Below are 25846 nucleotides of genomic sequence, written 5' to 3'. Positions count from 1 at the left end.
AACAATTCTAGAGCTAATTCAGGGTCAGGCATGCACCTAATAGAGATGTCAGAGTAACACATATCATGAAGAAAAGCTTGTGGGGAAAAAAAATACAAATCTACAGTGACTTCAGAAAGTATTCACACCTTTTTCCACATTTTGTTGTGTTACAGTCTGAATTTAAATAGATTCAATTTAGATTTTTTTTTGTCACTGACTTGCCTACGCACACAGAATGTTTTTCAACATTTCTACAAACTAATAAAACATTTGAAGTTGAAATGTCTTGAATCAATCAGTATTCCACACCTTTGTTATGGCAAGCTTAAATAATTAATGAGTAAAAATGTGCTTAACAAATCACATAGTAAGTTGCGTGGACTAACTCTGTGCAATAATAGTGTTTAACATGAATTTTGAATGACTACCTTATCTCTGTAGCCCACACATACAATTACTGTATCTGTAAGGTCCCTCCGTCGAGCAGTGAATTTCAAACACAGATTCAACCACAAAGGCCAGGGAGGTTTACCAATGCCTCACAAAGAAGGGCACCTATTGGTAGATAGGTAAAAATAGAAAAAGCAGACACTGAATATTCATTTGAACATGGTGACGTTATTAATGACACTTTGGATGGTGTATCAATATACCCAGACACTACAAAGATACAGGCGTCCTTCCTTTTTAAAACTTTTACCCCTTGTTCGTGGTATCCATTTGGTAGTTACAGTCTTGTCTCATCGCTGCAACTCCCATACGGACTCGTGAGAGGCGAAGGTCGAGAGCCGTGCGTCCTCCGAAAAACAACTTAGCTAAGCTGCACTGCTTCTTGATGCACGGAAGCCAGTCGCACCAATGTGTCGAAGCAAACACCGTACACCTGGCGACGGTGTCAGCGTGCATTGTGCCCGGCCTGCCATAGGAGTCACTAGAGCGCGAAGGGACAAGAACATCCCTGCCGGCCAAACCCTCCCCTAACCCGGACGACGCTGGGCCAATTGTGTGCCGCCCCATGGGTCTCCCGGTCGCGGCCGGCTGCGACAGAGCCTGGACTCGATCCAGGATCTCTAGTGGCACAGCTAGCACTGCAGTGCCTTGGACCACTACGCCACTCGGGAGGCCCATGCATTCGTTCTAACTCAGTTGCCGGAGAGGAAGGAAACTGCTCAGGGATTTCAGCATGAGGCCAATGTTGAATTTAAAACATTGTTTAATGGCTGTGATAGGAGAAAACTGAGGATGGATCAACAACATTGTAGTTACTCCACAATACTAACCTAATTGACAGAGTGAAAAGAGGAAAGCCTGTACAGAATAATAATATTAAAAACATGCATCCTGTTTACAACAATGTACAATAAATGTGGCAAAGCAATTCACTTTTTGCCCTGAATACAAAGTTGTATTATTACCACTCAGGATATGACCTAGATGCAGACATAGGAGGTGGATAGTATAGTTCTCAGATAATTGATTATAAATCCTGGGCAGGCAAAGGGCAGGTAGAGGACAGGCAGAGGTTTGTGATCAGGTCAGAGTCAGGCAGGTACAAGATGGTAAGCAGGCTCAGGGTTAGGGCAGGCAGAATGGTCAGAACCGGGAAATAGGAGACAAAGGGCTGTGAGATATAGGTTTAATCCTAGACACATGAAAAGTGGGATGTATGCAGAGGGTACAGGGCAACAGAAGATGAACAGCAGAGGGGCTAAGAATCAAGGAGATGGGGAAAGGGCAGATAAAACGTGGGGACAGTTTGCGGGACTCTACCCGGAGGGGCAGATCCCGAGTGGACAGCCATACCCTCTGCCCGAGACTATAATGGGGAGCCGGGGTCCGGTGGTGTTCTGCCTGTCGTCGATACCTGGGGGTGGTCTTGAGAAGAGCCAACCGGGCTCTCTTCCAGGTACGGTGACAGCGGCGGACAAACATCTGGGCCGAGGGTATGTTGACCTCTTGCTCCGGGAAGAGCGGGGGAGCACTCAAAATGCGAGGGGTTGAGCAAGGGAGGAGGTTGCAGGCGTACTCTACCAACACGAGCTGCTGGCTCTAGGTGGGAGGATTGGCGGACACGAGGCAGCGAAGAGCCTGATTGGCTCGCTCCGACTGGCTGTTAGACTGGGGATGGAACCCGGAGGACAGGCTGGTCGATGACCCAATCAGCATGCCGAACACCTTCCAGAACTAGGATGAGAACTGAGGACCCCGGTCAGAGACCATGTCCATCGGAAGTCCATGGATCCATGAGCTGTGCCATCTCCTTGGCTAAGGGTAGCTTGGGGGAGAGGAATAAAATGGACGGCTTTGGAAAACCGGTCCACCACGTTAAGGATAACTGTGTTGCCATCAGATGGGGAGACCAGTGACAAAGTCCAGGGATATATGTGACCAGGGATGGTGAGGGACGGGAAGTGGTTGAAGGAGGCCTGCCGAGGAGTCTTATTCTGGGCACGCACGGTGCAGGTGGCGATGAAGGCTGAGAAATCAGGAACCAAGATGGGCCACCAAACACTTTGTCATACAAAGGCCAGGGTCCGACGGGAGCGAGGATGGCAGGCCAGTCGAGAGGAATGAGCCCATTCCAGAACCGAGGAACAGGCAGAATCCGGGACAAACATCCGGTTAGCCGGGCCCCCTGCACCCCACGGACCTGGTTCTCTATACCCCAGATGAGTGCAGCTGCGAGACAAGGGGTAGGTAGGAGATGGTGAAGTTGAATCGGGTGAACAGCATGGCCCATCGAGCTTGCCTGGAGTTGAGGAGCTTGGCAGTGTGGAGATATTCCAGGTTCTTGTGATCTGTCCATACTATGAATGGGTGTTCCGCCCCCTCTAACCAGTGCCTCCACTCCTCCAATGCCATCTTCACCACAAGTAGTTCTGGGTTACCCACGTCGTATTCCTTTCCATGGGGTTGAGACGATGGGAGAGGAAAGCGCAGGGATGCAGCTTTTGGTCTTGGGACAGCCCCCACTCTGACGTCTGAGGCATCAATCTCTACCACGAACTGCCGGGACAGATCTGGATGGATTAGGATGGGGATGGTAGTGAATTGGTGCTTGAGGTCCAAGAACGCCTGGTCTGCATCGGGAGACCACGTAAACAGGACCTTGGGAGAGGTGAGCACTGACAGTGGGGAAGCCCGGGTGCTGTAACCCCAGATGAACCGGCGGTAGAAATGGGCAAATCCCAGGAAGCGTTGCAGCTGCACTCTGGAGGTGGGTTGCGGCCAATCCACCACCGCTCTCACCTTTTCAGGATCCATCTGTATGTTGCCTGCAGCTATGATGTACCCAAGGAAGGAGATGGTGCAGCGATATAATTAGCATTTTACTGCTTTGACGAACCACTGGTTCTCCAGAAGACGCTGGAGGACTTGTCTGACATGGAGGACATGTTCTTGAGCCGAGTGGGAAAACACGAGGTGTCATCAAGGTAGACTAACACGAACCTATTCAATATGTCCCGGGGAACGTCTTTTACCAGGGCCTGGAACACCGCAGGAGCGTTGGTCTGTCCGAATGGCATCACCAAGTATTCGTAGTGCCCGCTAGCCATGTTAAAGGCGGTCTTCCATTCATCCCCTTCCCATATCTGTACCAGATGGTAGGCGTTCTGGAGGTCCAAATTGGAGAAGATGGTAGCCCCCTGGAGAGGCTCGAAAGCCGAGGCGAGGAGTGGAAGCGGGTAACGATTTTTAACCGTGAGGTCATTCAGGCCCCGGTGGGGAAGGCAGAAGGTGCGTGCCGGCGGGGAGGCAGAAGGACAGATACCTCCTGCAGCCAGGGAGTCCTCAATATACGTCTCCATCGCCTTGGTCTCTGGCCCTGACAGGGAATAAAGCCTCCCCCCGAGGTGGTGTAGTGCCCGGGAGAAGGTCAATGACTTAGTCATAGGGCCGATGCGGAGGAAGCGAGGTGGCATGGGCCTTGCTGAAAACCTCCCGTAGGTTCCTGGTACTCCGTGAGAACGGCGGAGAGGTCCGGGCTTTTCCCAAGCCCGCAGGAAGACATCCCGGGGCAGGAATTGCTCCAGCAATGTGTTGAAGGCATGTCCTAGTGTTCCGCCAAGGTCTGGAATCCTTCCATAAGACCTTGAAGTAACTCCTCGTGTCTTCAAATGGTGGCTCCCTGGGAGGAGACGGCTTTGTGGAGCTGGTCCAAGTCTGCTGCGTCAGTCATGGCCAGTTCATACTATCACGACTCAGGATATGACCCAGATGCAGACGCAGGAGGTGGATAGTGCAGTTTATTATAAACACAGGGCAGGCAAAGGGCAGGTAGAGGACAGGCAGAGGTTCGTGATCAGGTCAGAGTCAGGTAGGTACAGGACGGCAGGCAGGCTCGGGGTCAGGGCTGGCAGAGGTTCTAGGAAAAACTAGGAAACAGAACTTGAGAAACAGAAAGACGGGAAAGCACGCTGGTAAAACCTGACAAGACCAGATGAACTGGCAACAGACAAACAGAGAACACAGGTATTATTGCACAGGGGATAATGGTGCAGATGGGCGACACCTGGAGGGGGGTGGAGACAAGCACAAAGACTGGTGAAACAGATCAGGGTGTGACATTTATGTTTGGGGCAAATCCAATACAACCTATTACTGAGTACTGAGAACTCCATATTTTCAAGCAAAGTGGTGGCTGCATCATGTTATGGGTAAACTTGTAATCGTTAAGGACTGGGTAGTTTTTCAGGATAAAAAAGAAACGTAATGGAGCTAAAGACAGGCAAAATCCTAGAGGAAAACCTGGTTCAGTCTGCTTTCCACCAGATACTGGGTGATGAATTCACCTTTCAGCAGGGCAATAACCTAAAACACATGGACAAATCTACACTGGTGTTGCTTACCAAGAAAACAGTGAATATTCCTGAGTGGCCGAGTTACAGATTTGAATGAAATCTTCTTGAAAATCTATTACGAGACCTGAAGATTGTTGTCTAGCAACAATGTCTGATCAACAACCAATTTGTGAGGGCTTGAAGAAGGGGGTAAATGCCATCAACAGATAGTTGTGTATTTTGGCTTATGGACATATCAAAAACCAAAGCACATTTTTGGGGGGTGATATTTAGAGAACTTGATGACACGATTTGATTTCACTTATATAGCCACCCTCCCCCTTCTTTCAGTCTGTGACACCTGAAGATGTGGTAATCAGCAATGTCCTTATCCGGGATCGAACCATTTGTCCAAGTCTCTGTGAGAACCAAAATGTCCGGGCTCATGTCATGCACGCAAATATCATGAAGGTCCATCTTTGACATCAAACTTTGTACGTTGATATGTAACAACCCAACTCTATGCACTTTGAATACAGCATGGGTATCCATTTTTGTGGTATTTGAAATAACATTATGGGACGAGCTTACCACAGTGGGCTTCCCAATTGGGCTAACAGTAACAGTGGATTAATTTTTTTATGGTCACGATTGTTACTGGCAATAACCCTGGGGACATGATTATCTGTAGAAGTACTATGATAATGCTGTGAAATAGTGGGAATGGGATGAGTTTCCTGAGCAGGGGTTGGGATGTTTTTGAGTCAATGATTTAAAAGAGCCTCCTTAATGTTGGCCAAGATAACTTTTTCCCCTTTCAAATTTGGATGCAAGCCATACCTCAATCAAATTATTTTATCTAATTCTAATTTGCATACAATACTTTCGTACTGCTTTAATATTGTTGTTCAATAATCCCTTTTTATTTCACACAGGCAGAGGTCCGGACGACTCTGAGGCCATTGTATGAGGTGTTTGGTGGAATTCAGGGTCCTGCAGGAAGGTTCATCCGGTCCAGGGTGGAGAGGCTGTCTACATGCTGGATAAAGGCGGGACACAGGATACGAGAGAACACCACTAAGACGACTTCACTGCAGAAGAGGGTGGGTTAACCACAGAGATCTTATTAAATGAACTTCTAATATGCCATTCTATGGGGTTAACATACTTTGAAGTTCATTCGATTTCAAACTCCTACATACTGCATCTATATTTATAATCCCCCTATCTCCTGCTGTAATATTTTCATACACTTGAGTTGGAAGTTTACATACACCTTAGCCAAATACATTTAAACTCAGTTTTTCACAATTCCTGACATTTAATCATAGTAAAAATTCCCTGCAGCAAAGCACCCCCACAACATGATGCTGCCACCCCCGTGCTTCACGGTTGGGATGTTGTTCTTCGGCTTGCAAGCCTCCCACTTTTTCCTCCAAACATAACAATGGTCATTATGGCCAAATAGTTATATTTGTGTTTCATCAGACCAGAGGATATTTCTCCAAAAAGTGCGATCTTTGTCCCCATGTGCAGTTGCAAACCGTAGTCAGGCTTTTTTATGGTGATTTTGGAGCAGTTGCTTCTTCCTTGCTGAACGGCCTTTCAGGTTATGTCGATATAGGACTCGTTTTACTGTGGATATAGATACTTTGTACCGGTTTCCTCCAGCATCTTCACAAGGTCCTTTGCTGTTGTTCTGGGATTGATTTGCACCAAAGTACGTTCATCTCTAGGAGACAGAACGCGTTTCCTTCCTGAGCGCTATGACGGCTGCGTGGACCCATGGTGTTTATACTTGCGTACTATTGTTTGTACAGATGAACGTGGTACCTTCAGGCGTTTGGAAATTGCTCCCAATGATGAACTAGACTGGTGGAGGTCTACAATTATTTTTCTGAGGTCTTGGCTGATTTCTTTTGATTTTCCCATGATGTCAAGCAAAGAGGCACTGAGTTTGAAGGTAGGCGTTGAAATACATCCACAGGTACACCTCCAATTGACTCAAATATGTCAATTAGCCTATCAGAAGCTTCTAAAGCCATGACATAATTTTCTGAAGTTTTCCAAGCTGTTTAAAGGCACAGTCAACTTAGTGTATGTAAACTTCTGACCCACTGGAATTGTGTTACAGTGAATTATAAGTGAAAATAATCTGTCTGTAAACAATTGTTGGAAAAATGACTTAAAGTAGATGTCCTAACCGACTTGCCAAAACTATAGTTTGTTTACCAGAAATTTGTGGAGTGGTTGAAAAACTAGTTTTAATGACTCCAACTTATGTGTATGTAAACTTCCGACTTCAACTGTATGTCTTTAATTATTTTTAGTTACTATTCCTTAGGTTAGTCATAATGCTTGCGCTGATATGCTGGTGGGATGATTGTTGAATGTGTAATATTGAAGTGATAAAACCTCTATATACTCAAATAAGGCTGTGTTTTAAAAGTTATTTCTGCATGTGCCCTTCAGGTGCTAGAAATATTTCTAATACCTTGATATCCAACATCATCGTGGCTTCACGTATCCATTTCAATGTAATGAAGACTGATCTAATCATGAGTAATCATCTTCCTCCACCTCCATGTTCTCCCCCTCTCTAGGTCCTGCTCTACCCAGGGGTCCTGTCTGGGGGTGCGGGCCAGCGGTTCGGGGCCATGGTGGACCAAGGGGGGCCTCTGGGAGAGCTGGTGCAGTGGGCTGACCTCAGTGCCTCTCTCTTCATCCTGGGTCACAATCTGACCTTTACCACCTCCCAGAACCACCTGCACAGGTAACACACCATTAGAAATAGAATTACTATAATGGGAATCCCCATTCAAGTCAATGTTCCGTGATGGATGGGTCAGCGGCCATATTAAGTGAACCCATAACCAGGAAGGCAAGCCAGAAGTACAGGATTCAAGGTGTGCTTTACACACCTTTTAATAAAATATGTCTAGTACCTTGATATCCAACAACATCATGGCTTTGCATATCCATTGAAATTTATTGAAGACTGATCTAATCATGAATAATCATCATCCTTTGACAACTTAAAGCTCTCACAATGCATTGTCACTTTGAGTTCTATCTCACCATCACAGAGTGTTTGTTTGTGTTTGGTGGAGCAGTGTGATAGGTGCAGCCCCGGGCAAAGGAAGCTGCCCCATCCAGATGCCCCTGCCCTTTGACCTCATCTATACAGACTACCACGGCCTAGCCCATCTCCAGGGAGCCATGGGGCTGGCCTTCCAACACTACCAGTAATGACACTTTGGTTACTTTTGTTAACATGTTGGATTAAATGAGCCTTATTCCAAGGTACTGTAACAATATATATCATTACCATGTAATTACCATGAAGCAAACTCGTAAGTACTAGATTCAAGACAATTTTTCCACATAATTTCAAGTCACATAAGATACAGTTCAAAACAATGAAATATGCCTATGATGATACATTTCTTCCTCTCTCCAGATGCCGCTTCCGAATCCTTGACTCTTTTGGTACGGAACCGGCTTTCAACCTAGGGACGTATGCCCGTAGCCATGGTTACAACACGCTATGGGGAAGCTGGCGTCTACAGCCACTGCAGTACATGACCATGTTCCGTGAGTATACTGTATGTGTATGGGTGGGTTAACAGATGTGATCGTACGTGTGACTAACTCTCTTGCGTTGTGTTTTTAAAGAAAGGAATGCTCAGCCAGAGATCCCAGTTGATTGGTGTTTATTCTGACGATAGACACAAGGAAGCACATTAGATGTGCAGGACAACAGTATGTTGATGGCTGCAGATTTGTCTGTTAGCATGGGAATAACTGTGAATTAGCAGGGAGCTAATGAGACCATTACAATTAGAGCATGCTTGCTAGCTCGCTCTTACAGCAATAACATACAAAACACATCCAAGGAAGACAGAAATATCTCTCACACACACACACACACACACACACACATATATACTGTATATATACAGTGCCTTCAGAAAGTATTCACACCCCTTTTTCCACGTTTTGTTGTCTTACAACCTGAATTTAAAATGGATTAAATTGAGATTTTTGGTCACTGGCCTACACACAGTACCCATAATGTCAAAGTGAAATTATGTTTATAAATGAAAAGTTGAAATGTCTTGAATCAACAAGTATTCAACCCCTTATGGCAAACCTAAATAAGTTCAGGAGTAAAAATGTGCGTAACAAGTCACATATTAAGTTGCATGGGCTCACTCTGTGTGCAATAATAGTGTTTAACATGATTATTGAATGATTACCTCATCTCTCATCTCCACACATACAAATATCGGTAAGGTCCCTCAGTTGAGCTGTGAATTTCAAACACAGATTCAACCACAAAGACCAAGGAGGTTTTCCAATGCCTCTCAAAGAATGGTACTTATTGGTAGATGGGTAAAAAACATTTTTTTATCAGACATTGAATATCCCTTTGAGCATGGTGAAGTTATGAATTACACTGTGGATCAATACACCCAGTCACTACAAAGACACAGCTGTCCTTACTAACTCAGTTGCCAGAGAGGAAGGAAACCGCCAATGTGATAGGAGAAAACTGAGGATGGATCAACAAAATTGTAGTTACTCCATAATACTAACCTAATTGACAGAGTCTTTAAGGTGAATTCATCTCTCAGTGTCTGGTGGAATTTTCGAAGATTTTTTTGTTTTTTGTACAGAATACATTTTTTGAAAATATGCATCCTGTTTGCAACAAGGCACTAAATTAATACTGCCAAAAAATTCACTTTTTGTCCTGAATGCAAAGTGTTATGTTTTGTGGAAATCCATTACAAAACCTGGTTCAGTCTGCTTTCCACCAGACACTGGGACATCAATTCACCTTTCAGCAGGACAATAACATTAAACACAAGGCCAAATTTCACAATCTCCCCCTATCTGCAAGCGTAGCCAATAACATAACACCTGACTAATATGTCAATTCAACCAACCAATAGGAATACATAAACATCGAATACATATCTCTGCAGTGGCAAGTGGAAACAAAATTAACCCTGTTATACAGTACCAGTCAAAAGTTTGGACACACCTACTCATTCCAGGGTTTTTCTTTATTTTGACTATTTTCTACATTGTAGAATAATAGTGAAGACATCAAAACTATGAAAAAGCACTCTATGGAATCATGTAGTAACCAAGAAAGTGTTAAACAAATCAACATATATTTTATATTTGAGATTCTTCAAAGTAGCCACCATTTGCCTGTTGCTTCTACTCGGGAAGCTTGCGTCCCAACTAGAGCTCTGGAAATGCAAATGCGCTACGCTAAATGCTAATAGTATTAGTTAAAACTCAAAAGTTCATTAAAATACACATGCAGGGTATCGAATTAAAGCTACACTCGTTGTGAATCCAGGCAACAAGTCAGATTTTTAAAATGCTTTTCGGCGAAAGCATGAGAAGCTATTATCTGATAGCATGTAACACCCAAAAAGACCCACAGGGGACGTAAACAAAATAATTAGCATTTCGGCGTTACACAAACCGCACAATAAAATAGAAAACATTCATTACCTTTCACCATCTTCTTTATTGGCACTCCTAGATGTCCCATAAACACTATTTGGGTCTTTATTTCGATTAAATCGGTCCATATAAAGCCTAGATATCGTTATATGTAGACTGTGTGATAAACAAAAAAAACATCGTTTCAAAACGTAACGTCATTTTTTTAAATTCAAAAAGTCGACGATAAACTTTCACAAAACACTTCGAAATACGTTTGTAATGCAACTTTAGGTATTAGTAAACGTTAATAAGCGATAAAATTCATCAGGAGGCGATGTAAAGATCATTAGCTGTCCGTCTGGAAAAATGTCCGGCTAGAAACTCAACGAAAATATCCGGTCCTAGACCATAGGAGATACGGTGCCCTGCATGTGTTTGACCAAGAAAAAACTCGAAGGGAAATGACAAGACTCTAGACACCGTGTGGAAGCTGTAGGTACTGCAACCTCAGTCAATTAATTGTGGTTCACCTTTATCAATGGGTTCAAGTAGCGCATGGATATATTTTCCCATTTTCAGTGATCAGTTTTTCCTGTGCTTTTCGATGTAAATGCCGTTCTGGTAAAGCCACAGCAGTGATTTAACCAGTTTTATAAACGTCTGAATGTTTTCTATCCACACAGACTAAGCAAATGCATATACTATATTCCTGGCATGAGTAGCAGGGCGCTGAAATGTTGCGCGATTTTTAACAGAATGTTCAAAAAAGTAGAGGGTCGACTTAAGAGGTTAATGACAGCTTTGCACACTCTTAGCATTCTCACAACCAGCTTCATGAGTTAGTCACCTGGAATGCATTTCAACTGATTGTTCAATCAATCAAATGTATTTATAAAGCCCTTTTTTCATCAGCCGAAGTCATAAAGTGCTATACAGAAACCCAGCCTAAAACCCCAAACAGCAAGCAATGCAGATTCAGAAGCAATTAAAAGTTCATTTGTGGAATTTCTTTCTTTCTTATTGCGTTTCAGCCAATCAGTTGTGTTGTGACAAGGTATGGGTGGTATACAGAAGATAGCCCTATTTGGTAAAAGACCAAGTCCATTATATGGCAAGAACAGCTCAAATAAGCAAAGAGAAATGACAGTCCATCATTACTTTAAGACATGAAGGTCAGTCAATCTGGAAAATGTCAAGAACTTTGAAAGTTTCTTCAAGTGTAGTTGTAAAAACTATCAAGAGCTATGATGAAACTGGCTCTCATGAGGACCGCCACAGGAAAGAAAGACCCAGAGTTACCTCTGCTGCAGAGGATAAGTTAGGGTTAACTGCATCTCAGATTGCAGCCCAAATAAATGCTTCACGGAGTTCAAGAAACAGACACATCTCAACATCAACTGCTCAGAGGAGACTGCGTAAATCAGGCCTTCATGGTTGAATTGCTGTAAAGAAACCACTACTAAAGTCCACCATAATAAGAAGAGACTTGCTAGGGCCAAAAAAACACGAGCAATGGACATTAGATTGGTGAAAATATGGTGTGATGAGTCAAATTTGAGATTTTTGGTTCCAACCGCCGTGTCTTTGTGAGACGCGGAGTAGGTGAATGAATGATCTTCGCATGTGTGGTTCCCAACGTGAAGCATGGTGACACGGTCAGTGAATTCAAGGCACACTTAACCAGCATGGCTACCACAGCATTCTGCAGCGATACGACATCCCATCTGGTTTGGGCTTAGGACTATCATTTGTTTTTCAACAGGACAATGACCCAACACACCTCCAGGCTGTGTAAGGGCTATTTGAACAAGAAGGAGAGTGATGGAGTGCTGCATCAGATGACCAGGCCTCCACAATCACCTGACTTCAACCCAATTGAGATTGTTTGGGATGAGTTGGACCACAGAGTGAAGGAAAAGCAGCCAACAAGTGCTCAGCATATGTGGGAACTCCTTCAAGACTGTTGGAAAAGCATTTCAGGTGAAGCTGGTTGAGAAAATGCCAAGAGTGTGCAAAGCTGTCAAGGCAAAGGGTGGCTACTATATTTTTGGATTTGTTTAACACTTTTTTGGTTACTACATGATTCCATATGTGTTATTTCATGGTTTTGATGTCTTCATTATTGTTCTACAATGTAGAAAATAGTCCAAATAAAGAAAAACCCTTAGTAGGTGTGTCCAAACTTTTGACTGGTACTGTATATGTAAGTCTGTTTATGGGTTTTTTGCATTTGTGTGTGTTTGTTTGTGTATGTGTTCATGCGTGCACGCACGTGTGTGTATGCGTCTGAATTTAGTGTTGGGCTTTACCATTTAGAGACCAACAGTGGTGACACACTGTGGGAGTGTTATTAAGTATGGCAATGCTGATGTATGTTCCACAAAGGAGACTTCATATGTCTGCAGACTTAGAGGATTAAGAACAGGTTAAATAAACGTGAGCCCCTGCCCTTCCCAAAATCTTCTCAAACACTTCCTAGTCATCTCTCCCACTCCGACTAGACTGAGACAAGCTGGAGAGCGCCGAACAGTCCGGACCACTCCCACAGGCAAGAACGCTGCTGTTTATTTGTGCTGCTCGTGCGGCAAGAGGGATGTTGCCCGCGGCGATGGCAGCTCAAGAGAGAGGAAGAGACGGAGGGAGAAAGGGATTAGAGGTGGTGTCGATGGGGCTTTGAAGTGCTAGAAAGGATCTGTTGAGTGTCAGGGCCTTTGGGAAGGCATTGGTTATTGTGTGTGTCTGTGTGTGTGTCTGTCTGTCGAAAGCAATGGTTCTGTCTAACCATCGCTCCCCTATTTGCACCATTTTCCATATTGATCATGATTCATGTTGGTGTGAGCCCACTAAGATGATGAATGGAGGTGCTACGCATCTGGTGTGCTTGTGGAGGAGTGTTGGAGACAAGCTAGGATAAATGAGTCTGTTATTCACCCAGAGAGGACCTTCTTCACAGTTGTGAGGAAGAGTTAGGAGACAGGAGAGAGTTATTTGGCAGGGCCTTTTAAACAACTGTTGGGGGGACAGACGGACTGACACATGTGGACTAATACGCAGACACACACACACACACACACATTCACAGACACATTCTTGTATTTCTTAAAATAAATATCCCATCTCTCACACCTCCCTCTCTCTGTTCTGTTAGGATGAATCTGAGAAGCTGTGTGAAGTCAAAGTCTATGGCCTATCCAAACACACTGACACTAACCCCTAAGAATAGTTTTTATTTCCATCATCATGTGATTTATGTCTGTTTCTCTCCTTTCACATCGGCCCATCGAGACGCTCCCAATGTTATTACTCAACTGTCACTACCCGCATTCTTGGTCCCTGATGTCGACATCGCCGGTCCAAAACAACCTTTTTTCCCACATCTTTCTGTCGTTCTCCTGTACTAATGCTGTTTGTTATAGTCTCCTCCTGTCCTGACAGCTATTGGCATCTACAGCTGCACATAGACACATAGACACATTAGGCATAACAGACATACCGTTTTAGACACGTTAGACTTATTAGACAAATTAGACACATTAGGCATATCAGACATACAGTTTTAGACACATTATACATATTGACAAGTTAGGCATATTAGACATACAATATTAAACACATTAGACACATTAGGCATATTTGACATACAGTATTCGACACTATAGGCATATTAGACATACAGTATTAGACACATTAGACATATTAGGCATGTTAGACATAAAATATCAGACACATTTGACATATTAGACATAGTGTTAGACCTATTAGACACATTAGGCATATTAGACATTTAGTATTAGACATACAGTATTAGACACATCAAACATACTAGACACATTAGACCATATTAGATTTATTAGACACATTAGGCATATTAGACTTATTAGGCATATTAGACACATTAGGCTAATTAGACATACAGTATTAGATATATTAGACACATTGGATTTATTAGACTTATTAGGCATATTAGACTTATTAGGCATGTTATACACATTAGACACATTAGACTTATTAGACACATTAGGCATATTAGACAAAGTATTAGACACATTAGGTGTGTTAGATTTATTAGACATATTAGACGCATATTAGGCATATTAGACACATGCGGCATGTTAGACATACAGTATTAGAAGTATTAGGCATGTTAGATTTATTAGACATATTAGACACATTAGACATATTAGATACAGACATGTTAGACATATTAGACACAGACATATTAGACACATTAGGCATATTAGACCTACAGTATTAGACACATTAGGTGTGTTAGATTTATTAGACATATTAGATGCATTAGACATATTAGGCATATTAGACACATTACACATATTAGACACAGACATATTAGGCATATTAGATACAGACATGTTAGACATATTAGACACAGACATATTAGACACATTAGGCATATTAGACATACAGTATTAGACACATTAGACATAAAATATTAAACCCATTTGACACATTAGGCATATTAAACATACAGTGTTAGACATATTAGACACAGACATATTAGACACAGGCATATTAGACATATTTGACATACAGTATTAGACACTATAGGCATATTAGATGTATTAGACACATTAGGCATATTAGATGTATTAGGCACATTAGACGTATTATACACATTAGGCATATTAGACTTATTAGGCATATTAGACACATTAGGCATATTAGACTTATTAGGCGTATTAGACACATTAGGCATATTAGACTTATTAGGCGTATTAGGCATATCAGATTCATTTGACACAGACATATTAGACACATTAAGCATATCAGACATACAGTATTAGGCATATTAGACATACATTATTAGACACATTAGACATCTTAGACACACAAGCATTAGACATATTGACAAATTAGGCATATTAGACATAAAATATTAAACACATTAGGTATATTAGACATAGTGTTAGACATATTAGATACATTAGGTATATTATACATACAGTGTTAGGCATATTAGATATACAGTATTAGACACATTAGACATATTAGAAATACAGTGTTAGACATATTGGGCATGTTAGATGTAAAATATTAGACATATTAGGCATGTTAGATGTAAAATATTAGACACATTAGACATATTTGACACATTTGCTATATTATACATTTAGTATAAGACATGTTAGACACATTAGGTATATTAGACATCCACTATTAGACATATTAGACACATTAGGCATATTATGAGATGAGTAATGTAGGGGATGTAAACATTATATTAAGTGGCATTGTTTAAAGTGGCTAGTGATACATTTTTTACATCAATTTCCATTTATTAAAGAGGCTGGAGTTGAGTCAGTATGTTGGCAGCAGCCACTCAATGTTAGTGGTGGCTGTTTAACAGTCTGATGGCCTTGAGATAGAAGCTGTTTTTCAGTCTCTCGGTCCCTGCTTTGATGCACCTGTACTGACTTTGCCTTCTGGATGATAGCGGGGTGAACAGGCAGTGGCTCGGGTGGTTGTTGTCCTTGATGGTCTTTATGGCCTTCCTGTGACATCGGGTGGTGTAGATGTCCTGGAGGGCAGGTAGTTTGCCCCCCCCGGTGATGCGTTGTGCAGACCTCACTACCCTTCTTCACAACGCTGTCTGTGTGGGTGGACCAATTCAGTTTGTCTGTGATGTGTACGCCGAGGAACTTGAAACTTACTACCCTCTCCACTACTGTCCCTTCGATGTGGATAGGAGGGTGCTCCCTCTGCTGTTTCCTGAAGTCCACAATCATCTCCTTTGTTTTGTTGACGTTGAGTGTGAGGTTAGTTTCCTGACACCACACTCCGAGGGCCCCCCCTTGTAGGCCGTCTCGTCCTCTACCTACCACTGTAGTGTCATCCGCAAACTTGATGATTGAGTTGGAGGCGTGCATGGCCACACAGTCGTGGGTGAACAGGGAGTACAGGAGAGGGCTCAGAACGCACCCTTGTGGGGCCCCAGTGTTGAGGGTCAGCGGGGTGGAGATGTTGTTACCTATCCTCACCACCTGGGGGCGGCCCGTCAGGAAGTCCAGTACCCAGTTTCACAGGGCGGGGTCGAGACCCAGGGTCTCGAGCTTGATCACGAGTTTGGAGGGTACTATGGTGTTAAATGCTGAGCTGTAGGCGATGAACAGCATTCTCACATAGGTATTCCTCTTGTCCAGATGGGTTAGGGCAGTGTGGTTGCGATTGCGTCGTCTGTGGACCTATTGGGGCGGTAAGCAAATTGGAGAGGGTCTAGGGTAGAGGTGATATGGTCCTTGACTAGTCTCTCAAAGCACTTCATGATGACGGAAGTGAGTGCTACGAGTGGTAGTCGTTTAGCTCAGTTAGTTACCTTAGCTTTCTTGGGAACAGGAACAATGGTGGCCCTCTTGAAGCATGTTGGAACAGCAGACTGGGATTAGGATTGATTGAATATGTCCGTAAACACACCAGCCAGCTGGTCTGCGCATGCTCTGAGGACGTGGCTGGGGATGCCGTCTGGGCCTGCAGCCTTGCGAGGGTTAACACGTTTAAATGTTTTACTCACGTCGGCTGCAGTGAAGGAGAGCCCACAGGTTTTGGTAGCAGGCACAATAGATGTATTAGACACATTAGGCATATTAGACACATTAGGCATATCAGACATACAGTATTAGGCATTTTAGACATAAAATATTAGACACATTTGACACATTAGATGTATTAGACACATTAGGCATATTAGACACACAGTATTATACATATTGACAAGTTAGGCATATTAGACATAAAATATTAAACACATTAGACTTATTAGGCACATTAGACTTATTAGGCATCTTAGACACATTAGACTTATTAGGCATATTAGACTTATTAGGCATATTAGATACATTATACCTATTATACCCATTAGGCATGTCAGACTTATTAGACACATTGGGCATGCCAGACTTATTTGACATATTAGACTTATTTGACATATTAGACTTATTTGACATATTAGACTTGTTAGACACATTAGGCATATTATACTTAGACACATTAGACGTGTTAGACACATTAGGCATATCAGATATACAGTATTAGACACATTAGACATATTGACAAGTTAGGCATATTAGGCATGAAATATTCATTACATTAGACACATTAGGCATTTTATATTTATTAGACACATTTGACTTATTAGACTTATTGGGCATATTTGCCATATTAGACAGCCATATTAGACAAATTATACTTATTAGATATATTACACTTATTAGACACAGACTTATTAGACATATTAGACACATTGTTTTGTCTTATCCTTCTCTCTTGTTTGTTCTGATAGAAGCCTTTGGGATGAAACAGGTTTTATTCCTTTGAGGTCTAACTGATAGAGGATTTATACTTCTATTTTTGCTAATGAAATAATGATTTGCTGTAGTTCTTGACCACTAGACAATATACTTCATGTGAGAACTTATCGGTTGTTTGATGGCTAAGACGTTGGTCTGTGGTTATAATGTGACTTCAAACAATCAATACAACACTTTCCTAACGATATAATCCAACATTGCATTCTGACCTGTTGCGTCTTCGTCCCCTGTGTAGCTCATACCCCTGACAACTCGTTCCTGGGCTTTGTGAGTGAGGAGGCGATGGTGGAGCAGGAAGAGAGGGAGGAGGAAGTGGAGCCAGGGCCTTACAGGAAGGACAACACGGCTGTGGTCTACGGGAAACAGGACTACATGTGGCAGGTAAGGAGGCGGAAAGCGTTAAAGGGTGCAGTGACCAACGACAGTAGCATCCAGTAATGTCCTTACTAGACAGGTTGTTTTTGGAACGGCCGACATGCGACATGCTCCCTCAACTCTACTCTACACTATAAATTAACTTCTACTCTTCTCTCTACTCTACTCTACTCCATTCTTTTATTTTCTATTCCAGGGCAAGGAACGTTATCTGGAGCTGATCAGTCGGGAGCTGGAGACCCACGGCACAGTGTACCAGCCTCCAGGCCACTCCGCTCAGCTGCCCAGTAACATCATCAACCACGGCCTGCTGACCCAGGATCAGTTCTTACAGCTCCTCAGAAGAGCCAAGGTAACAACCGAACATGAACCCATGCCACAGTGTCTCAGGACCCATGAGGACAATTACTATCTTGATTTATTGTGCAAACTTCCGTGGACATCTATGCATGGTTTCAGACCTGGATCTAATATATAGCTTGATATGTTAGGATTCAAACACTTTCTACAATATCTCTGTAAGCCATGCAGTGATAGGGATTCTAAATGCATAGCTGCATTGCCCTCCCCCTCCAGGTGTTTGTGGGTCTTGGATTTCCCTATGAGGGTCCAGCTCCTTTGGAGGCCATAGCTTTAGGGTGTGTCTTCCTCCAGCCGCGCTTCCAGCCCCCTCGCTCCTCTGAAAACAGTGACTTCTATAAAGGGAAGCCCACAACACGACAGGTACTAGATATGAACTCATCCACAAATGTATTAAGAAATGAATCAAGTTCAATTGAAAAATGTAAAATGAACAAAACAATGTACCTAAAGACTTTGTGTGTGTGTGTTGGTGTGTGTGCATGCATACATGTGTGTGTCTGTCAGGTCTCCTCCCAGCACCCCTATGCTGAGGAGTTCATCGGTAAACCCTACGTTTGGACCGTGGACATGACCAACACTACTGACGTTCAAGAGACGGTCAGGGCTATTCTAAACACAGAGGTCAGTTTCCATAACCTTGATTCTGCTGTTATGAATGTTAAATTAATTCTTATGTAAGAATATTCTAAGATAAATACACAACGCAGAGGACTAAAGATCAATGGAAATAGTTGTTTTTCTGTAATGGGGAACTGAAGCTTAATGGGTCAGGGACATGGGAGGAATTTCAGTCCAAGACTCATAGCTACATGTGGCAAGTTCTCATTGGTCCAAATGGTCTATACATTGAGCCTGAAATGGGATACTTGTTATTTGACCATTGGCCCAATTTTACTGCAAGAAATTCTAATTGGTCAACCACAGGCTAGGCTTGGGGTATAAAATACATCCTGTCTCTTTGTTCAGTGGAGAAAACACTGAGTACAGGGAAGAATGACCATCTACTTTCCAGCATAACAACTATGATTTATTCTCTTTGAATAAATATATATTTTTTGTGTTAATGAAGATTAACATCAACTACTAACCCTTATGAAGGTTCACATGATTAGCACAAATATTATATAAGTTATAATGGATCTCGAGATCTATGGAAGATAGTCTGTTTAGTCTGTTTTACAGGTGAAACTTCTTATCCATTGGTATGGCTGTGATATGAATGCTTATGAAGGCTCATATGATTAGCATAACCCTGATATGAAGCTGTATTTAGCTCCTATGTCTGTTTTAAAGGTCAAGCCCTTCACCCCTCGAGAGTTCACCAGTGAAGGGATGCTGGAAAGGGTTCATGCTTACATCACTCATCAGGTACACAACACAACAATAGTCTCCAGAAACACTCATCAGGTACACAACACAACAACAGTCTTCAGAAACACTCATCAGGTACACAACACAACAACAGTCTCCAGAAACACTCATCAGGTACACAACACAACAACAGTCTCCAGAAACACTCATCAGGTACACAACACAACAACAGTCTCCAGAAACACTCATCAGGTACACAACACAACAACAGTCTTCAGAAACACTCATCAGGTACACAACACAACAACAGTCTCCAGAAACACTCATCAGGTACACAACACAACAACAGTCTCCAGAAACACTCATCAGGTACACAACACAACAATAGTCTCCAGAAACACTTGAAAACTTCTTTAAAGGGATAGGTTTCTGTTTTATACGGTCTATGGTTTATATTACAACATGTGTCTTATGTCTTATATTAGGGGGAATTGGAACAAAGAGCAGTCTTGGTGATATATGTATATAAATGGTAGTCATTAGCTGGTCATGCTAGAAAGAACAATGGTGGCAATATTGTCAGAACAGATGGGCAAGTATGGCACATTTGTGTTACTAATTTAGGTCAAGGATAGTGGGTGGTCACTTTGACGTTTGAAAAGTCTGTACCTCCTAGCGTGGCCAGATAGTGAGGACCCTAAACGGAGTTGAGCAACCTTGTTTTATACTGTTCCAAACCCAGTCTCATGAGCTATATGATACATTCCAACATTTTTGCAAAATAATATAACTGTCGTTCCTGTCTTCTTGTTGACCCCAGGACTTCTGCAGCGTGTCCTTCCCTACCTGGCCACCTAAGAGCGCTCTGAGAATACATCTGGGCCCCCTGGGCCAGTCGTGTGTGAGTGTTTGTCGACGTGCCTCCCTGGTGTGTGAGCCGGCACTGTTCCACCACCTCAACAACCCTGCAGCGTTTACCAGGTGAGAGACAGACATACAAGCAGGCACAAAAGAACAAATATACTGCAAACAGGTACAAGGGCACAGCTATCCAATACCTACATATAGTGCATTCAGAAAGTATTCAGACCCCTTCACTTTTTCAAAAAAAAAATTACGTTACAGCCTTATACTAAAATGTATTAAAATAGTTATTTTCCCCTCATCAATCTACACACAATACCTCCATAATGATAAAGCAAAAATAGATTTTTGAAATAACACATTTACATAAGTATTCAGACCCTTTACTCAGTACTTTGTTGAAGCACCTTTGGCAGCGATTATAGCCTCGTGTCTTCTTGGGTATGACGTTACAAGCTTGGCACACCTGTATTTGTGGATTTTCTCCCATTCTTCTCTGCAGATCCTCTCAAGCTCTGTCAGCTTGGATGGAGAGAGTCGCTGCACAGCTGTTTCTTTTCTCTCCAGAGATGTTCGATCGGTTTCAATTCCAGGCTCTGGCTGGTCCACTCAAGGACATTCAGAGACTTGTCCTGAAGCCACTCCTGTGTTGTCTTGGCTGTGTTTCTTAGGGTCGTTGTCCTGTTGGAAGGTGAATCTCGGCACCAGTCTGAGGTCCTGAGCGCTCTGGAGCAGGTTTTCATCAATGATCTCTCTGTACTTTGCTCAGTTAATCTTTCCCTTGATCCTGACTAGTCTCCCAGTTGCTGCCGCTGATAAACATCCCACAGCCTGATGCTACCACCACCATGCTTCAGAGTAGGGATGGTATTGGCCAGGTGATGAGTGGTGCCTGGTTTCCTCGACGTGAAGTTTGGCATTCAGGCCAAAGAGTTTAATCTTGTTTCTCATGGTCTGAGAGTCCTTTAGGTGCCTTTTTACCAAACTCTTAAGTGGGCTGTCATGTGCCTTTTACTGAGGAGTGGCTTCCGTCTGGCCACTCTACCATAAAGGCCTGATTGGTGGAGTGCTGCAGAGATGGTTGTCCTTCTGGAAGGTTCTCCTACCTTATATAGACAGGTGTGTGCCTTTCCAAATCATGTCCAATCAATTGAATTTGCCTCAGGTGGATTCCAATCAAGTTTTAGAAACATCTCAAGGATAATCATTGGAAACAGGATGCACCTGAGCTTAATGTTGTGTCTCATAGCAAAGGGTCTGAGTATTTATATAAATAAGCTATTTCTGTTTTTCATTTGTAATACATTTGTGAACATTTCTAAAAACCTGCTTTTTCATCATGGGGTATTGTGTATAGAAAGATGAGGAAGAAAAGTGACATGCACTGCATACACAGGTGCGAGGGCACAGCTATCCAATACCTACATGTACACAGGTGCAAGAGGACTAGCCAATACATACACATAACACACACAGTGGTATTATATTGTGCCATGGTTTAGGCTGGATGCATGTGTGTAGATCTTCAAACATCGTGCAATAATCTCAGGTGTCTGTTAGTACTCGTGCGCTACATGTACACTTTAGCATTCCCTGTAATTCTCCAGACCAGGTAGGCCAATACAATCCCTGTTCAATGTTTTCACACAATATTGTGATAGTCTATAAGAAATTGCCATTAATACCCTGCTGTATCACATTGCTGACAATAGCAAAATTTCCCAATTACAGTGTGTAATGGTTTTTGTTCCAGCCTAGCGCTAAAACCCATGTTTTAGTCCCGAGTGGTGCAGCGGCCTAAAGCACTGCATCACAGTGCTAGAGGCGTCACTACAGACCCGGGTTCGATCGCGGGCTGTTTCACAATCGGCCGTGATCGGGAGTCCCATAGGGCGGCGCACAATTGGCCCAGCATCATCCGGGATAGGGATGGGTTTGGCCTGGGGGGGCTTTACTTGGCTCATTGCGCTCTAACAACTCCTTGTGGCGGGCCGGGCGCCTGCAGGCTAACCTCGGTCATCAGGTTAACGGTGTTTCCTCTGACACATTGGTGCGGCTGGCTTCCGGATTAATCATCAAGGCTTTCGCTAGTTGAATTGAGTATGTTAGTGCTGGGCAGGAACAAACGCCTGCACCCCCTGTAGTTCTACCAGGACTTGGGGTGTTGATCCGGAACTGTGACATATAACTAGTATGTCAGCTTAGGTGACATATAACTACAATAGTTAAATGTCACAATTTCGAACAGATTCTGTTGAGACCATACTGATTGATCCCAACACTGCTTTTCACTCTGGCAGACTGGGCCTGTCATGCTCCAGCATGGACCAGGAAGTGGACAACCATCTATTTCCTACCTACAGCCCGTGGGGTCGTCGCTGCGGCCTGCAGCGGGAGCGTCTCCTGTTCAGCTGCGCTGGGTCCGACCCTGTCCACCGGAGACTCTGTCCCTGCAGGGCCCACCGGGCGGGACAGGTGGCGCTGTGTCCTGACTGCCTCTAAGGGGCAGACTCTCAGGATTCTCATTGGAGATAAAAGAGGAAATGTAAGGTTGAAATGCATCCTATGTCTGGGGTCATGTTCGCTAGGCACGAAACAAAAGAAAACCAACTGAAATGGAGAGGTGCTATCTGAACTTGTCCAATAGGAAAAGCTTTTTTCCGTTTTCTATTGCAAAATGTTTTGTTACAGTGTGCCCTGATGAACACAACCCTAGGCTCTACACTCACAGGAAATGGATGTCACGTTCCCGGTTTATCCGATATCACTCAGGAAGAAAGAAGATATAGAGCCCTGATCCGTCATGTCTCCTCAGTTGCACAAAGGAATAGGAGTAACATAGGCAAAATACGTTTTAAAAATACTGCCTTCGCCTATGTGGCCTGTAAAGTGACCACAACCTTTCATACCAGAGGTCACTCTATGACAAACTGAGTCAGGCCTCTGAGCAGTTTTACAACCAGAGAGTCCATCACATCACATTCAAGTAATAGCTTCAACAGAGGGCCATCACTCATTGATGTGGGGTGTATTTAATGAGGTAAAACACAATGTTGCAGGTGGAAATGTGATGTGTAGTGCTGACATGACCCACAGTTCTAAATGACAAACAGCCATACCTGATCTACACAATACATTTCTATCGTAACGTTCTCTTGAACAGGCTTCCATAGTAGTGGTGGACTGGGGAGTGTGGGATTACTAGCCATGTACAATGGCCGCTCGCGTCGCATCGCCGGCCCTGAATATTACCTCAGTCCTCCTCGGATTTGTGACAGAGTAAATAATGGGGGCCAGAACCATGTATTTAGAGTTGGGCCAACTTTTAGAATTTTGAATATTTTTCTAATTATAGACATTCAGTTACATAGTATGAAGCATTCCCCATGTAATGTTAATGGGGAGCTAAAATGGCTGCCATAGAATGTTGAAGTGTCATGTAAATGCATCATAATACAGAAATCATATTGGCCCAACTCTCTAAATTACATGGCTCTGATGGGGGCCATTATCAGAGTGAATCAGCACTGAATGTTTTTGAGAGGGCAAGGCAATACGACCATGATTATTCCCTCCAAATAAACACACTCAAAATGCTGTACTATATACTATGTGTACTGTATAAGATATGTGTTTATATGACAGAATATTAATAGTGTTATTGCCCTATTGCCTTTTGATATGATATATCTATAGTGATCTGGCTGAACTTGTAGGGAGGACGATTTTGAAGGACGATATCCTGCTCAGGAGCGAACGTTGATTTGAACTAACAAGCAGACCCGAGCCAAATGAAGTGAGGGGTGATGGGTCACAAAACCTAGTGTGGAGGTTGGGAAGCCTGTCTTCTTCTCGCCTGGCTTCTTCCATCACCCCTTTCTCTACATATAAGAGTGAGGGAAGAAGTGAGAGACCGAAACAGACGTAAATGTAATAGCACTAAACTGAGGGCTCTTATCTGTTAGAAGTGATCGGGTGGGGGCTTACACAGTGCAGCTGCTAGCCTAGCTTCAGGCCAAGTCCTTGGACTGTCTATGGGCTCCTTTACCCCTAAAACTAGAAAAGTGAAAGAGGGTTTCTCAGAACAGACACATGTGATTACCGTGACTGTCCCAATGCACTCCGCGTAACCCAAACACAGCACAGCTCAGGAATTGGACGGGACCACTCAGGGCTGTGACAGAATTGGTCGACAGGATGACGGACAGCTCAGTGACTGTAAAACGTCTGTCTAAAAACAACAGTGGAACTGACATAAGCAGAATGTTTAGCAAATTCAGCTGGCCCTGTCAAGTGAGACTTGAATTTGATTTGACATACGTTCCAAAGATGATAAGAGTGAGTGGACTTGTGTTTTGTTTCAAGGCACTGTTCGTCAGTTACGGAAAATGAAATTGTACTTGACCCAAAGGAATTATACAATGAGAAATAAGTTCATTGGGAAATGTTGTGTAATTTTGTGACTCACACTCACTGTTTTGTTTAAAGGTTCTGGCATAACACTTGACGAGCTGATAATGTAAGGTTATAGAAGGGTTAAGATAAAATAAGATTGTAAAATATAATACAATATAATAAAGTATTTTTTTAAACTCTTTAATATTGACATTATGGGAGTGTGACTGGCATACTTTAGGTGCTACCAATAGCTACACACACTGCTAGATCTCAAAAGCCCACAAACGTCAAACAAAATGTCCCAATTCTAGGGTGGCATCTGTAAACTATACAGTGCCCTCCACTAATATTGGCACCCTTGGTAAATATGAGCAAATCGGGCTGTGACACTTTTTTATTGACTGTTTATCCTCTTGGTCTTTCATTCAAAATATTCACAAATATTGAACCTTTAATTGAAATAAAATGATTGAAAAAAATGTATGTGAAATAAATTAAATATTTTTCTCCGAAACATGTGTGCCACAATTATTGGTACCCCTAGATGTTCTTATGAGAAAAATCTAGCTGAAGTCTATTCCCATTCATATTTGATGTTTTTAAGTTCACCTGAGTAATTAGGAACACTTAAGTGGTAAGCCATGACTTCCTGTTTCACTGGGGTATAAATATGAGGTGACACACAGGCCAAGTTCCCATAGTCATCCTTCATTATGGGAATAATCCGAGAATACAGTAATGATGTGTGACAAAAGGTTGTTGAGCTGCACAAATCAGGATATGGCTATAAGAAAATAGCTTAAAGGTTGAAAATGCCAATTTCCACTCATTTCCACTATTTAAGAAATTTAAAGCAACTGGAGATGTTAACAATCGGCCTGGAAGAGGACATGTGTCTATATTGACCCCACGCACAGTGAGGAGGAAGGTTCGAGTTGCCAAACAATCTCCAAGGAACACAGCTGGAGAATTGTAGACGTT

General features: G+C 42.9%; 1 protein-coding gene across 2 annotated transcripts in view; it reads left to right on the top strand.

Moving 5' to 3' along the window:
* LOC115106592 (alpha-1,6-mannosylglycoprotein 6-beta-N-acetylglucosaminyltransferase B-like) overlaps positions 1-25846 on the top strand; it is a 52723-nt gene that overhangs the window by 24823 nt on the left and 2054 nt on the right. For both annotated transcript variants that reach the window (XM_065007992.1, XM_029629468.2), the window contains 11 exons: positions 5699-5866; positions 7367-7536; positions 7877-8008; positions 8224-8357; positions 17790-17935; positions 18126-18281; positions 18506-18652; positions 18797-18913; positions 19586-19660; positions 20424-20584; positions 22768-25846. The exon at positions 22768-25846 is cut by the window's right edge and continues 2054 nt beyond it. In XM_065007992.1, the coding sequence (XP_064864064.1) occupies positions 5699-5866; positions 7367-7536; positions 7877-8008; positions 8224-8357; positions 17790-17935; positions 18126-18281; positions 18506-18652; positions 18797-18913; positions 19586-19660; positions 20424-20584; positions 22768-22969 (1608 nt within the window). In that variant the 3' untranslated portion in view covers positions 22970-25846. The remainder of the gene's footprint in view (positions 1-5698; positions 5867-7366; positions 7537-7876; positions 8009-8223; positions 8358-17789; positions 17936-18125; positions 18282-18505; positions 18653-18796; positions 18914-19585; positions 19661-20423; positions 20585-22767) is intronic.

Source organism: Oncorhynchus nerka, linkage group LG23 (genome assembly GCF_034236695.1).
Source record: "Oncorhynchus nerka isolate Pitt River linkage group LG23, Oner_Uvic_2.0, whole genome shotgun sequence".
Lineage (NCBI taxonomy): Eukaryota > Metazoa > Chordata > Actinopteri > Salmoniformes > Salmonidae > Oncorhynchus > Oncorhynchus nerka.
The sequence above is the reverse complement of the archived record's forward strand: the minus strand, read 5'-3'. Positions and strand labels throughout refer to the sequence as shown.